At 49.3% G+C, this 12,126-nt stretch overlaps 2 protein-coding genes across 2 annotated transcripts; one reads left to right on the top strand and one right to left on the bottom strand.

Annotated features, from left to right (window-relative positions):
• Positions 1 to 121: 121 nt before the first annotated feature.
• Positions 122 to 5,287, bottom strand: LOC127335887 (homeobox-leucine zipper protein ROC4). Its single transcript, XM_051362616.2, has 9 exons — positions 5,018 to 5,287; positions 4,673 to 4,893; positions 4,466 to 4,583; positions 3,671 to 4,324; positions 3,483 to 3,584; positions 3,175 to 3,402; positions 2,212 to 2,389; positions 1,761 to 2,131; positions 122 to 917 (listed from the first exon to the last, which is right to left on the bottom strand). The coding sequence occupies exons 1-9, from the start codon at positions 5,129 to 5,131 to the stop codon at positions 555 to 557; spliced, it is 2,349 nt and encodes a 782-aa protein (XP_051218576.1). The 5' UTR covers positions 5,132 to 5,287; the 3' UTR covers positions 122 to 554.
• Positions 5,288 to 10,139: 4,852 nt separating this feature from the next.
• LOC127329356 (uncharacterized) lies at positions 10,140 to 11,470 on the top strand. The gene is made up of 4 exons (XM_051355883.2): positions 10,140 to 10,509; positions 10,605 to 10,775; positions 10,897 to 10,943; positions 11,401 to 11,470. Exons 1-4 carry the CDS (start codon positions 10,462 to 10,464, stop codon positions 11,468 to 11,470), a joined length of 336 nt encoding a protein of 111 aa, XP_051211843.1. The 5' UTR covers positions 10,140 to 10,461.
• The last annotated feature ends 656 nt before the right edge of the window (positions 11,471 to 12,126 follow it).

Genomic DNA, 12,126 nt, shown 5'->3' on the forward strand with positions numbered 1-12,126 from the left:
TGGATCCATCTTTTCTTTGCATGTAATGATTGCCTGAACTTATGAGCAGAGTTAGCAGCTACCTTCCCATTTTAGGCGTACCGTGCACCAAAGTTGCTACATGACAAAAGAAACTGCGAAGTGATCTGAAAATCTTAGAAGTTAACATAGCAAAGTTGATTCTTTCTAGGAAACAGGTTGCCAGAGACCACTATCTGAACCTAATACTACCTCAAAAGAAAAGAACTTATGGCATGACGAGCATTGCAATTCTGAGCTCCTACAGAAAGCACCACATGTCGCTGTAACAAAAGCATGGAACAGCTGCCAACAAAATACTTAGATGACACCTACTCACTACAAATCATAACACCAGCCCCAACAGTCTTTCCAAAATGAGTCAATACCCGAACCACCACCATTGCTCTGTGCTAAGGACCTGCGCCGCCTGATCCTTATCACCTAGCAAAGGCCACTCATATTTCGCGGTTCGCTCTTGACTCAGACTCGTCACTGGCTGCTCACTCCAGGCCAAAATGGCTTTCGTCTTCACTAATCAGACATCATTGCACTAATCAGACATCATTGCACTGCAGCGCCGTCTTGATCCTGTTGATGGTGCAAGAGATTAGGGTCTTCACGGTCTGTACTGACTCCATGGTGAGCTTTCCGGTGGGCTGGCTGCTGTTCACAAGTATCTGGAATGCCACGGTGAGCAACGAGCCGCATGCCTTGTGCTCGTCACCAGATATGCTAGGCCCGGCAGGAAGAACAACAAAACCGGATGGCAATAGCGCAACCGATCTTGAGTCACCCCCTCCGTCCATGAGAAGGCGCATTGCTGGGATGTCCACCGGGGCGTACACGACCATCGAGCCAGATGCATCTGTGCATGTCTCCTGTAGGATCAGAATGCTGCTGTCCTGTAGGTCTATGGCCTGCACCATGTATGACATTAGGGTTATGCTAGAAATGGAAAATAGAAAGAATAGATACCGTCACGCGGAACATGTATGAACACCCTGAATCAAAAACATGACAGACATTTTTGCTACTGAAGATGCCTATGAAGACCAGGATATACCGAATAAATGTTCACAGAAACTAGATGGAATTTCACACAGGAGCGCAAGTTTGCTACTTGCAAAGAATTCAGACACAATGATGCTACCTAATCTACTACCTACTTTCAATCTCTTGTTGGTTTTCCTTCTAATACAAAACCATACACATTTGGGTGTGTGCCCCAGGGGGAGGAAATCTCTTGCTGTTTCACATCTCTCCTCCGATAAATACATTCAAATACCTTTGCTAGTTCTATGCTAGTTGAAATTATATGAAACATTTGATATGAAATGCTTTGTACGAGTGTATAGCTGTAGTAAATTTTTAAGCTTGACTGCATGCATCCTGAAAGTACATATAATTTGGTATTGGAATAGAGATGGTAACTAGTAAGTAGTACTAAGGTTGGTGAAAACATCTTATATGTTCTTCACCAATAATATAAATCTCACAAACTTCAGACCATTCATACTTCATCATGCTCATAATTAAACTATGCCTGATCATATCTACACCCTAAACAAACATTCGGAGCACACCACCAAGTTTTAGCCTTTTAGGTATATGTGTTCCTTCTTTATCTGAAAGCCTGGAAGTAAATGGGTTCAGATCTTACATAATTAAAAAGCTTCGTGACTACTAGTCGGTTAAGCATGTGATGTTTCCAGAAAGCAGAGAAGGAGCAGCAATTAGGACGAGCAGTATATAATACTCACATTGGCCTTCAGCAGAGATACAGCGTTGCCATCCTGCTGCCCCTTGGCAATTTTTGTCAACTCCTGCATAGGGCCACTCTTGCTTAGGATGTCCCATTCAGCACGTGTTTCCTCGTTGCACAGGAAGTTGAACAGCCGTTTGGGTGTTACAAGCATCCATACTGATGTGGCAGCACACAGCACCACACCAGGTGGCACCCCTGGTTCATCCACACTCTGCCTTGCCATGACACGCACATCCTCCCCAATGTTGCCTGTTAAGCCATCCAGTTTGCTCCATGCAGCAGATGATGTGCTCACCCCTGCACGGAAGTTGTCCATCATCCTCTGCGCCAACTTCAGCAAGCTCCGTGTTCCATCCACCATGACATCTGTGGAAAATGTAGCACATTGCCTTTTAATTGAAAGGAAGCCTGGCACATAGATGTTGCACGTTGTCATATTTCTGTACCTGATGAGTCTTGCTTCGGTGCTGTGACAGATGGCATGAGAATGTCCAAGCCCTCACACTGGCGCTGTAGTGTCGCGAACCACCGCCCTGCACCAAGGGCGAGGCCAGAACGAAGGAGAGGCCGGTAGAGTTGGTGCACAGAGGATTCATCATATTCTGTATGTTCAATCCATATGACCTGCAGTGTAGATTCAGTTGCATCTGTTAGCACATAAGTGGATGAGTGCGTGGCCGAACACATTCTCGAGCTGGGCGGTGCAATTCTACTAGGATCTATCAGGTACACCTGTGTAACTACCGGTTAGACAGTGCTAACAAAACATGTTTTTACGTTTTGATGAAATATATTGGCCAAGTTTTGGAATATAAAAAAGAGCAGACAAATTAAACTAATTCTATGCAAGATGCTAGACCTTCCCACATTGTAACTTGTACTGAATGTTTACATCGCAATAACTATATTAATTGACACATTACTGTTGCTTGCATCTATACTTGACAAAATAACAAGTGAGCAGCCATGAAAGGGAAGATAAACAGGAGTCACACAACAATACTGAAAATGACTGATATAGGAACAGAAGATCTTTCTGCACATGGTCTGGCCTATGAGAAATGGCACACGTCTACAAGAATAGCTGACATATTAGATCTAGATCATGTCATTCCAGGAACCTCAAACCATTGGTACATTCCTGTTGAAAGCTTGAGCGTGCCCTATGAGTTGTGAGTCGTGATGCATGTGGATCACCCAATGACAAACTAACCCAACAAATACCACTTCTAGGAGTGGCTTCAATAGCATAGCTAGTAGTAAACTATGAATGTTTTTGTAGATGAGTTTCCACGTGCTAACACAGTTATCAATTGCCAACCTAACAGTGCATATGTTTACGAGGTGAAGCACATAAAAGTGTCTTAAGATCATGATGTATACAGGTGAATGGAGATAGGATGGTGTACCTTGCAGAGGCCATTGGCGGTATCTTGCATCACACAACCAGAAGGCAGCCTCCGGCACCTCATGTTTGCAGTGGTGTATACCACAGCTAGGCCTTGCTCCATCACCAATCCATCAATGGAAACATCCACTACAGCCCACGCACGATCACCCAACTGTTTGCAGAACCTGAGAAAGGTCACCTCCCTAGCAGGGACAAGAGGTGAAAGAACACAAAGCTCTGCCTGCATCTGTTGCAGTGATCAGTTAGACGCTGCAGTTAACTATAGGATGTGCATATAGACACTGGATAGTGTTGTTCAACACTCACAAGCAGCAATGCACCATCTCTACTTCCTGCAACTCCAGTCGATATCTCCTCCATGGTCGATGACTTGGCGATGATGCACGAGAACATATGGGACCACCGTCTCTGCAGCAAGATTTCAAACAGCCAATGCAAGTTCAGACATACAGAATATATGAAGGAAGGGGCATGGTGGTAAGAGGAGGGCAAACCTCATCCATGAGGGTCTCCACAAGCGCAGCGCTACTGCCACTGATTACAATGCCGGACTCCCTAGAGGCCTCGGACACAAACCCCGCAGGTCTCGCCCCTGTGATGCACGGCGAGAAGATGTTCAGGTACTCTTCGTGGTTCAGTGTGTCCTTGGCGAGGGAGCCAGGCAAGGGAACACCTGGAGTCCAGAGCGGCTCATCCATATGCGCCATCTTGACGAGCTCATCCATCGCGCTCGCTGCAAGCTTCATCAACACGGACTTGTCAATGCCAGCCTTCGTCGTGGCCATTGAGCTGCAGCCGCTGCCAGCAGTGAACGCGGTGACCGTGGAGTTGGCCACTGTGGCCGACGACGGAAGTGAGCCAACACACTCCCCTGGCATTGGTTGTGGCGCCAGCAGGGAAATGGATTTGCCAAGGAGCTTGGACGCGAGCGCGCAGAACCGGGTGAGCTCGGCCCTGAGGCTGGCGTTCTGGACGCGCAGGTCCTCTTCCTCCTGCCGGGACGCCGACCCCCGAAGGATCGGCGAGGACGCGTGGGCGCAGCCGCCACACACCTGGTGCATCATCGCACCCCGGATGGACGCGTTCTCGGCGCGCAGCCTGTCGTTCTCCATCTGCAGCTGCGCGTTCTCGACCAGCAGAGCCTCCCTCTTGCAAGATCAACGAACACAGGAAAGGAAGGAAGCAGGCGTGTCAGGAAGCGCGCGCGCGCATGCACCAGCCAGCCAGCGAGCAGCGCAAAGCAGACGAGGTAAAGGATCGATCGAGGATAAAGTTGGTTGCTTGCTTACTTTCACATGCGTGCGCCGGTTCTGGAACCAGAACTTGATCTGGATGGGCCTGAGGCCGAGCTTCTTGGCCAGCGCCGCCCGCTGCTTGCCATCTGGGTGGGCGCAGTCCCGGAAGAAGCTGCACCGAAGAACAAACGCACCCACGCACACACGCATGATCAGAGAGGCGAGCAAAGCATCGGGAGTGTAGGGGGCGAGGACGCGTACGCTTGGAGCTCCTGGATCTGGTCCGGCGTGTGGCGGCCGTAGGACGTCCTGTTGCGCTTGGCGGGGCGGCCGGGCTCCGCCGCGTCCTCGGCGCCGAAGTCGACTCCGGCAGAGACGACGGTGTCGAGGTGGTCTATCCCCGACCGGCTGTCGTTCTCCGCCACCGAGGCGCTCCGCTTCACTTTCACGCCGCCGCCGCGGTCACGGTCTGGTCCGTCCGCCTGAAATAAAACCACGCGGGAGAGTGAGGAAACGAGAAAAGACACGCCTTTCCGCCCCACGCACAGGACCGCGCAAAGAAAAGACCAAGAAGTTGATAAAGAAGTACGGGGAGGCGCTGCGTACCGGCGGTGAGGACGTGAGGACGCCGGGACCGGCGTCGGAGAGGTAGGGGAACTCCTCCATGTCGGGCGCGGCGCTGCCGTCGTCGTCGTCGTGGAAGAAACCCCAAAAGCTCATAGCCTTTTCGCTTGGCAATGATGGATTGATGGGGAGGGGAGGAGGAGAAGCGAGGGCGGCCAGGCCAAGAAGCGCAGGGAACTGCGCGTGCTTGTCGAGGGAGGCGGCGCCCTCCGTGTCAACCAGTCACCCCGTTTTCAACTACCGCAGTCTCCATAAAGTAGGACCGAGCAGAGCAGCGCAGTGGCCTAGGCACGACGCTAGTCCCCCGAAAACCTTCGCCGCGAGCGTGCGTTTGGTTCGTGACAAAATGAGGGATGGGATGGGATGGTCCTAATTTTGTATGTGTTTGGTTGTAAATCAAGAGGGATGGTACCATCCACCTAATAGAATATTCCCCAAAGATGCTGACCCAAGTGATCCCTCTAAATTGGCCGGACCTCCTCATCCATGTTTTTCCAATTTGTGGACCGCTCCTAATCTCTCTCCCTCCCCGCTAATAATTCCTCGTCGGCCAAAGCCACGACGAGCCGCCGCCAGGTGCCTCACGCGCGAGCACCTCACCTTGCTCGCCCGACCACGCCTCGTGGCTCGCCCAAGCAAGTGCCCCTCCCTGCACGCAACGACGCGAGGATCTAGAGCTGCCGGAAACCTTGCCGGCGACTAGCCCGAGCTGACGGCGGCGGCGCACCACAGTACCTCGCCACAGAGCACGAGGGAGGACGGGGAGAGATCCGGAAGGATCGGAGGATAACCATGATGTTGATGGAGTTGTCGGGTAGGCCGGAAGGGGCGTGGCATCCACGGAATTGAACGCGGCGAGCGGCGGCCGGAGTGGAGGAAGACGACTGCCATGGCGACAAATGGTGGCGTCTCGGCTCGATTCAGTTCAATGGAAGAAAGAAGAAGACACAGCGGAGATCTAGCTTGGGCCATCTGGACAATGGGGAGGCTGTGGCGGCGTCACGACATGACAACAACGACGCCGGCCACAGCGGATCTCCTATTAACGTGTTAACAAACTCCTATTAAATATGCTAAGATAAAACACTTCTCATCCCATCCCTCGATCCTTTGAACCAAACAAAAACAAGGATCATCCAATCCCATCCACAAAAATCTGGACCATCCATCCCATCCACAATTGTCCATGAACCAAACACACGAAAATGGCGAAGCCATGGCGGGATGGATGGGGCAGCCGAAAACCCCGTGGACGGACGGACGGCTTGGTCAAACTGGATTTGGGTTTTGTACCCTTCTCTTACTGGGTTTTGCTGTTGTCAAAAAATTTGCACCAATCGTTAGAGCATCTTCACCGTGCCGGATTGAGGGTTTGGGTGTGTTTCTTCCGTGCCCGTTTGGGGGACGTCCCTCTCCAGCCGCGTCCCCCAAACGCCGCCTTTAAACATTAAAAATAATTTTTTTGGTATTTTTATTTCAATTTCCACAAATTAATATATAATTGAGAACGTGGTTTACACGAAGACATAATTAGGAACATAGTTTTTCACAAACTAATACATAGTTTGAACCATGGTGGACACAAATATAAAATATTGTAAAAAAACTAAATCTAACTAGGCCGTGCATCGAAGGTTTCATGTGTTCGCTGCCAAGAAAAAGAACACTCGAGGGCACACGCAGTCACCCAAACAGGAAAATCCAGCGGGAGACGGTGCCTTTGTTGGTTCTACCGAGGAAGAACAGACACAGACCTTCGTGCACGTATTCGCTGCGAACAAACAACACTCTTCATCAGTCGTCCTCCTTGTCGGTGATGTCGTCGTGGTAGTCCCAACGGTAGCGCGTCTCGTCGAAGACCTTGACGCTCATGTCCCTGCCGCCAAAGTAGGAGAACAGGAGGATGAAGCCGGCTTCGAGGCTGTGGTGGCGTGCGAATTTCTCCGAGCCGATGTGGAGGTACATCTTGTCGGGCGCGTCGTAGATCACGTCGACGATCCACCGGTGATAAGGGGTGGCCCGATCTTCTCAGTAAGCAACGGTAGTGATGATGATCACGGGGTGATAGCAGCGGAAAAACACGACGATGTAGTGGATGATAACTTGTATGGCGCAACCAGATCTCTCGATTGGTCCCTGTCGCCAATGCAACAGCTCTCAACCCTGCAAGATATTCGCAACTCCACACACTTGCGCACGTAGCCGCCGACCACGAAGCGGTAAGTTACAATCTACTAATTCCCAATGGAACAACAGATCACACAAGACTTTTCAGGGATTCCACACCAAATCAATGCAATTGGATGTAGCAAACAACTATGAACTAGGGTTTATCTTAAACGTGGTCTAAATCAACTTTGGGGGCGTGGCGTCCAGGACGACCTCAGGTCGAAAAAGTACGAAAATAACCGACCCAGAATAGATCTGGTCGAGACAGACTCGGAGTCGGCCGGTCTGGCGGCCGGTCGACCGGGTCTGGGACCGGCCGGTCCGGTTCAAACCGGGCCTGGCGCTGGGTGGTGACCGGGCGAAGCTTCCGGGCTTACTGGATAGTGCCCGGATGGCACAAGCGCCGCGACCGGTTGAAACCGGATGGACCCGGCGCTGGATCCGGTCGGACCGGGCCTGGAACCGGATGGTCCGGCGGCACGGCCGGTCGGACCGGATCTGGCACCGGCCTGAACTTCAGCTTCCCCTCTCGCGCATGCCTCCCGCTCCTCCCTCGCGTGTCCATGGAATGTCTTCATGTCCAGCTCCATGTCCAGCTTCACGTCCATCTTCTGGTCCAGTTGCTCCTCTCCTCCTCGTGCGATGCTTGCTCCCTCCTCATACCTGATCATACATAAGTAATAGCACTTAGGTAGTATAAAGTTCTCATCAATCAAAGTATCGTTTAGGAACAAGTTCACATGTTGTTTAAGTAGCTTCGCACGAGCTCGTGTCATTGGTCCAATCCTGACTTCATTGGACTTGAACTTCACAGCAGGATCATCTTCTTGTAATGACGGAGGTAGTAGTGAGGTAGGGATGTCCTCATCATCTCCCCCCCCCCTTCAAAAGGCGTCGACCCCGACGCTCCAAGGTCTTCTCCGTCATATGATGTCAAATCAGCAACATTGAAACAATTACTGACACCAAACTCATCAACTGGAAGATTTATCGAGTATGCATTATCATTGATCTTGGCAAGCACTTTGTAAGGACCAACACCACGAGGCTTCAACTTAGACTTCCGCAGCTTCGGGAATCTATCCTTGCGAAAATGTACCCAAGCCATATCACCAGGTTTGAACAACATCTCCTTACGTTTTTTATTCATCCTTGCAGCATTGCTCTTGCCTTTCTTCTCGATCAACTCTTTAGTCTTCACATGTATCTTCCGTACAAAATCTGCCCTCTTGGATGCCTCCATATTAACTCTCTCATGTATAGGTAGAGGCAACAAATCAAGCGGAGTAATGAGTTTGAAACCATACACCACCTCAAAGGGACACAACTCTGTGGTAGAATATACCGCCCTGTTGTAAGCGAACTCCACATTCGGTAAACACTATTCCCAATCCTTCAGATTTTTCTTGATCATAGATCTCAATAATTGTGACAATGTTCTATTCACCACTTCAGTTTGACCATCAGTTTGAGGATGACAAGTAGTGCTGAAAAGCAGCTTCGTCGCCAGCTTTCTCCACAACGTCTTCCAGAAGTAGCTCATAAACTTTACGTCACGATCAGAAACAATAGTCTTCGGGACTCTATGTAGACGTACAATCTCCCTGAAAAACAGGTTAGCAATATGCGACGCATCGTCGCTTTTGTGGCAGGCAATAAAGTGTGACATCTTAGAAAATCTGTCAACTACCACAAATATAGAATCATGGCCTCTCTTAGTACGCGGCAAACCCAACACAAAATCCATACTAATATCCTCCCAAGGTGTAGTAGGTGCCGGTAAAGGAGTTTACAAACCGTGATGCTTCAGCTTGGACTTGGACTTGTTGCAAGTAATGCACATCTTCACATACATGTCCACATCCCGCCTCATCTTTGGCCAATAAAAGTGGTCAGCTAGCATGAGTAGCATCTTCTCACGCCCAAAGTGACCCATCAAACCTCCAGCATGTGATTCCTGCAATAAGAGCAAACGCACAGACGATTCTGGAACACATAGTTTGTTAGCTCTAAACAAGAACCCATCATGTATGTGATATTTTTCTCATACTTTACCAAGAGCACATAAGCGATATGGTTCAGCAAAATCATGATCAGTGGCATACAAATCACATAGTATCTCTAAACCAGAAATTTTAACATCAAGTTAAGTTAATAGCATATTCTTCCTAGATAGAGCATCAGCAACAATATTATCTTTTCCCTTCTTATGCTTGATAATGTATGGAAAAGACTCAATCAACTCAACCCACTTAGCTAGACGCTTATGCAAAGTAGATTGGGCTTTCAGATATTTCAAGGCTTCATGATCAGAATGTAGAATAAATTCTTTTGGCCACAAGTAATGTTGCCAAACCTCAAGAACTCTAATCAAAGCATACAATTCTTTATCATATATTGGATAGTTCAACTTAGCACCAGAAAGTTTCTCAGAAATATATGCAATTGGGCGACCCTCTTGCATCAACACACCACCAATTCCAATACCACTAGCATCACATTCAATCTCAAATTGCTTATTGAAATCAGGAAGTGCAAGCAACGGTGCAGAAGTTAACAATCTCTTAAGTTCATCAAAAGCATGATCTTGGGCTGCGCCCCACTCAAAAACAACACCCTTTTTAGTCAAATCATTCAAAGGTGCAACAATAGTACTAAAGTTGGGCACAAATCTTCTATAAAACCCAGCTAGACCATGAAAACTTCTAAGAGAGTGGATTTGGTGACCGGGTGTATACGTGAGCACGCCCTAGCTGCCGTTGGATCAACCTTGAGATTCATTTTTTGCTAACGGCAACCATACGGTGTTAATCCTTTCTCTCCCACGCTCCCTTCCCTTCGTACCCGATGCACCTTATCCCCTCGTTCTTTCTCTGAACCACAGTTTTCTCTCGCCCCCTCTCCAGACCACCACAAAAACGCCGCCAGTCACGCTCCGGGACGGGAGGTCGACCGCCGCCAGCCACGCTCCGGGACGGGAGGTCGATCCTTCCTCCACGCCGGCCTAGAGCCCATCGCCGCCAAGCCTCAGGTCACCTCTGCCTAATCCCCTGCCCGGCCAAGAATCAGAGCGCCACCGTCCTGGCCAGAAACGCCGCCGCCGGCCTGCTCTCCAGCGTGTTCCGTTTGTTTATTGCCAACAACCCGACGCCAAACGCCAGACGCCTCAGCTGCTTCGGGAGCTGTCGCGTCCGGTCGTCGAGAGGACCGGCCGCGCGCACGTGACACCGTCGCCTCGGCGAGCCCACTCGCTCGCCATGGCCGCCGCCGCCGACGAGCCCTCCATTACCCGCTGGTCCTTCGAGGTAAACAATTCACCTGCAGCTGCCTACGCTCTTCATCCTGCTCTCCCGTGCTGAGATCTCGCTGTCCCCAATCGCCCCGGCCGACATCGGCGCAGGATTTCGAGCGCTACTACGACGCGGGCCTCGGCATCCGCCACCAGCCCAAGGGCGACGGAGATGACGACGACGACGATAAAGAGGACGCACCGCCCGGATCAGGCCCCGCCGACAGCGCCCGCGCCAACGGCGGCGCTGACCTCGCCGTGTTCGAGCAGTACGAGCGTCTGGTAATTAATTAATTAATTAAATTCGACCTTCTCCCGAAGGCTTCCATAGTTCCATGTTTCTGCTTTGTTCATGGCTGGCTGCTGAGAACTGACGGTTTTTGCTGTTGGTTTTCGGGTGCAGGATAGAAATGTCGAGTTCCGTAACGGGGCAATGGAGGCTGGGCCGCCGTAAGACTCGTTGCTTGCTTGCTTGACTCAAGTTACAGCTAGTTTGCATGACCTCTTCTATCTGAACTACTGCAGAGACGACGTCCTAAGATTAGCCCAATTCAGAAAATGCTAAGATCAGCTAAACAATTTTGGGATGTTCTTACATTAGAGTTATCTTTCAGCGCAGTGCAGTTCAGTTTAGTTGATTGGCATTTCCTGATAGTATCTGCTTCATTTCTAACTGGATCCTACCTAGTACAGGATTGACAGTTCCTGTCGCTCACCTTATTTTGACATCGCGCATTTTAGTTGACTGGACCAAAGTTAGGAACGACTCTCCTTTGTGGTAGCTTTCTAGCTGTGGCTTTCTCAGGTGGATGCATGCCAACTTGCCAAGTAGTGGTATTAGACTAGTCTGTGTAGATTACGTTGTCCAAATCTATCGTTGCTGCTAAACAGCATTCCAATTTTGCAGGCAGAAATCTCTGCTCCCTTCTTTTGAATCTGCAGAAACACGCAACTTAGCCGATACATTGTTGAGGTAACAGCTTAGCCAACTCTGTAGCTGTACATCAATCCGTATTAGTGTACTATTTTATTTTTCAAGATTATTCAGTCCGGAGCAGTAGTACTTACTTTCTTTCTTTATCGGAAAAAAATAGCAGTACTTACGAAGGCACACAGAGCTCGATTTATTTTCTAACTAGTTATCATCTAACGGCAAACCTAACACCGTCGGACACGTGTCAGTCTCTCACCGCGTGCTCACGTATACACCCGGTCACCAGGCTTCATCCGAAACTTCTAACTTGACTCACATTCATGGGAGTAGGCCAATTTTGAATAGCTTCAATTTTAGACACATCTACTTCTACTCCATGCTTAGAGAAAACATAACCAAGAAATATGACCTTATCTTTGCAAAATGTGCACTTCTCAAGATTACCATGGAGTTTATTATCACGCAACACTTGCAAAACATGTCGAATATGTATAGTATGATCAGATTCATTCCGGCTGTAGATTAATATATCATCAAAGTACACAACCACAAATTTGCCAATAAATTCACGCAAAACATGGTTCATCAATCTCATGAAAGTGCTAGGTGCATTAGTCAAACCAAAAGGCATTACTAACCACTCATATAAACCAAATTTTGTTTTAAAGGTTGTTTTCCATTCATCCCCTTCTTTCATCC

The sequence above is a fragment of the Lolium perenne genome, chromosome 2 (genome assembly GCF_019359855.2).
Source record: "Lolium perenne isolate Kyuss_39 chromosome 2, Kyuss_2.0, whole genome shotgun sequence".
In the NCBI taxonomy this organism is placed as follows: Eukaryota; Viridiplantae; Streptophyta; class Magnoliopsida; order Poales; family Poaceae; genus Lolium; species Lolium perenne.

Excerpts from the sequence above, each read along its gene's own strand:
- LOC127335887 (XM_051362616.2), bottom strand. The coding sequence starts at position 5,131 with ATGAGCTTTTGGGGTTTCTTCCACGACGACGACGACGGCAGCGCCGCG. Across the intron at positions 4,325-4,465 it reads ACCGGCGCACGCATGTGAAA|AGGGAGGCTCTGCTGGTCGA; the intron begins GTAAGCAAGCAA and ends TGATCTTGCAAG. Across the intron at positions 2,132-2,211 it reads ACCGAAGCAAGACTCATCAG|ATGTCATGGTGGATGGAACA; the intron begins GTACAGAAATAT and ends CATTTTCCACAG.
- LOC127329356 (XM_051355883.2), top strand. The coding sequence starts at position 10,462 with ATGGCCGCCGCCGCCGACGAGCCCTCCATTACCCGCTGGTCCTTCGAG. Across the intron at positions 10,510-10,604 it reads TTACCCGCTGGTCCTTCGAG|GATTTCGAGCGCTACTACGA; the intron begins GTAAACAATTCA and ends ACATCGGCGCAG. Across the intron at positions 10,944-11,400 it reads GCAATGGAGGCTGGGCCGCC|GCAGAAATCTCTGCTCCCTT; the intron begins GTAAGACTCGTT and ends CCAATTTTGCAG.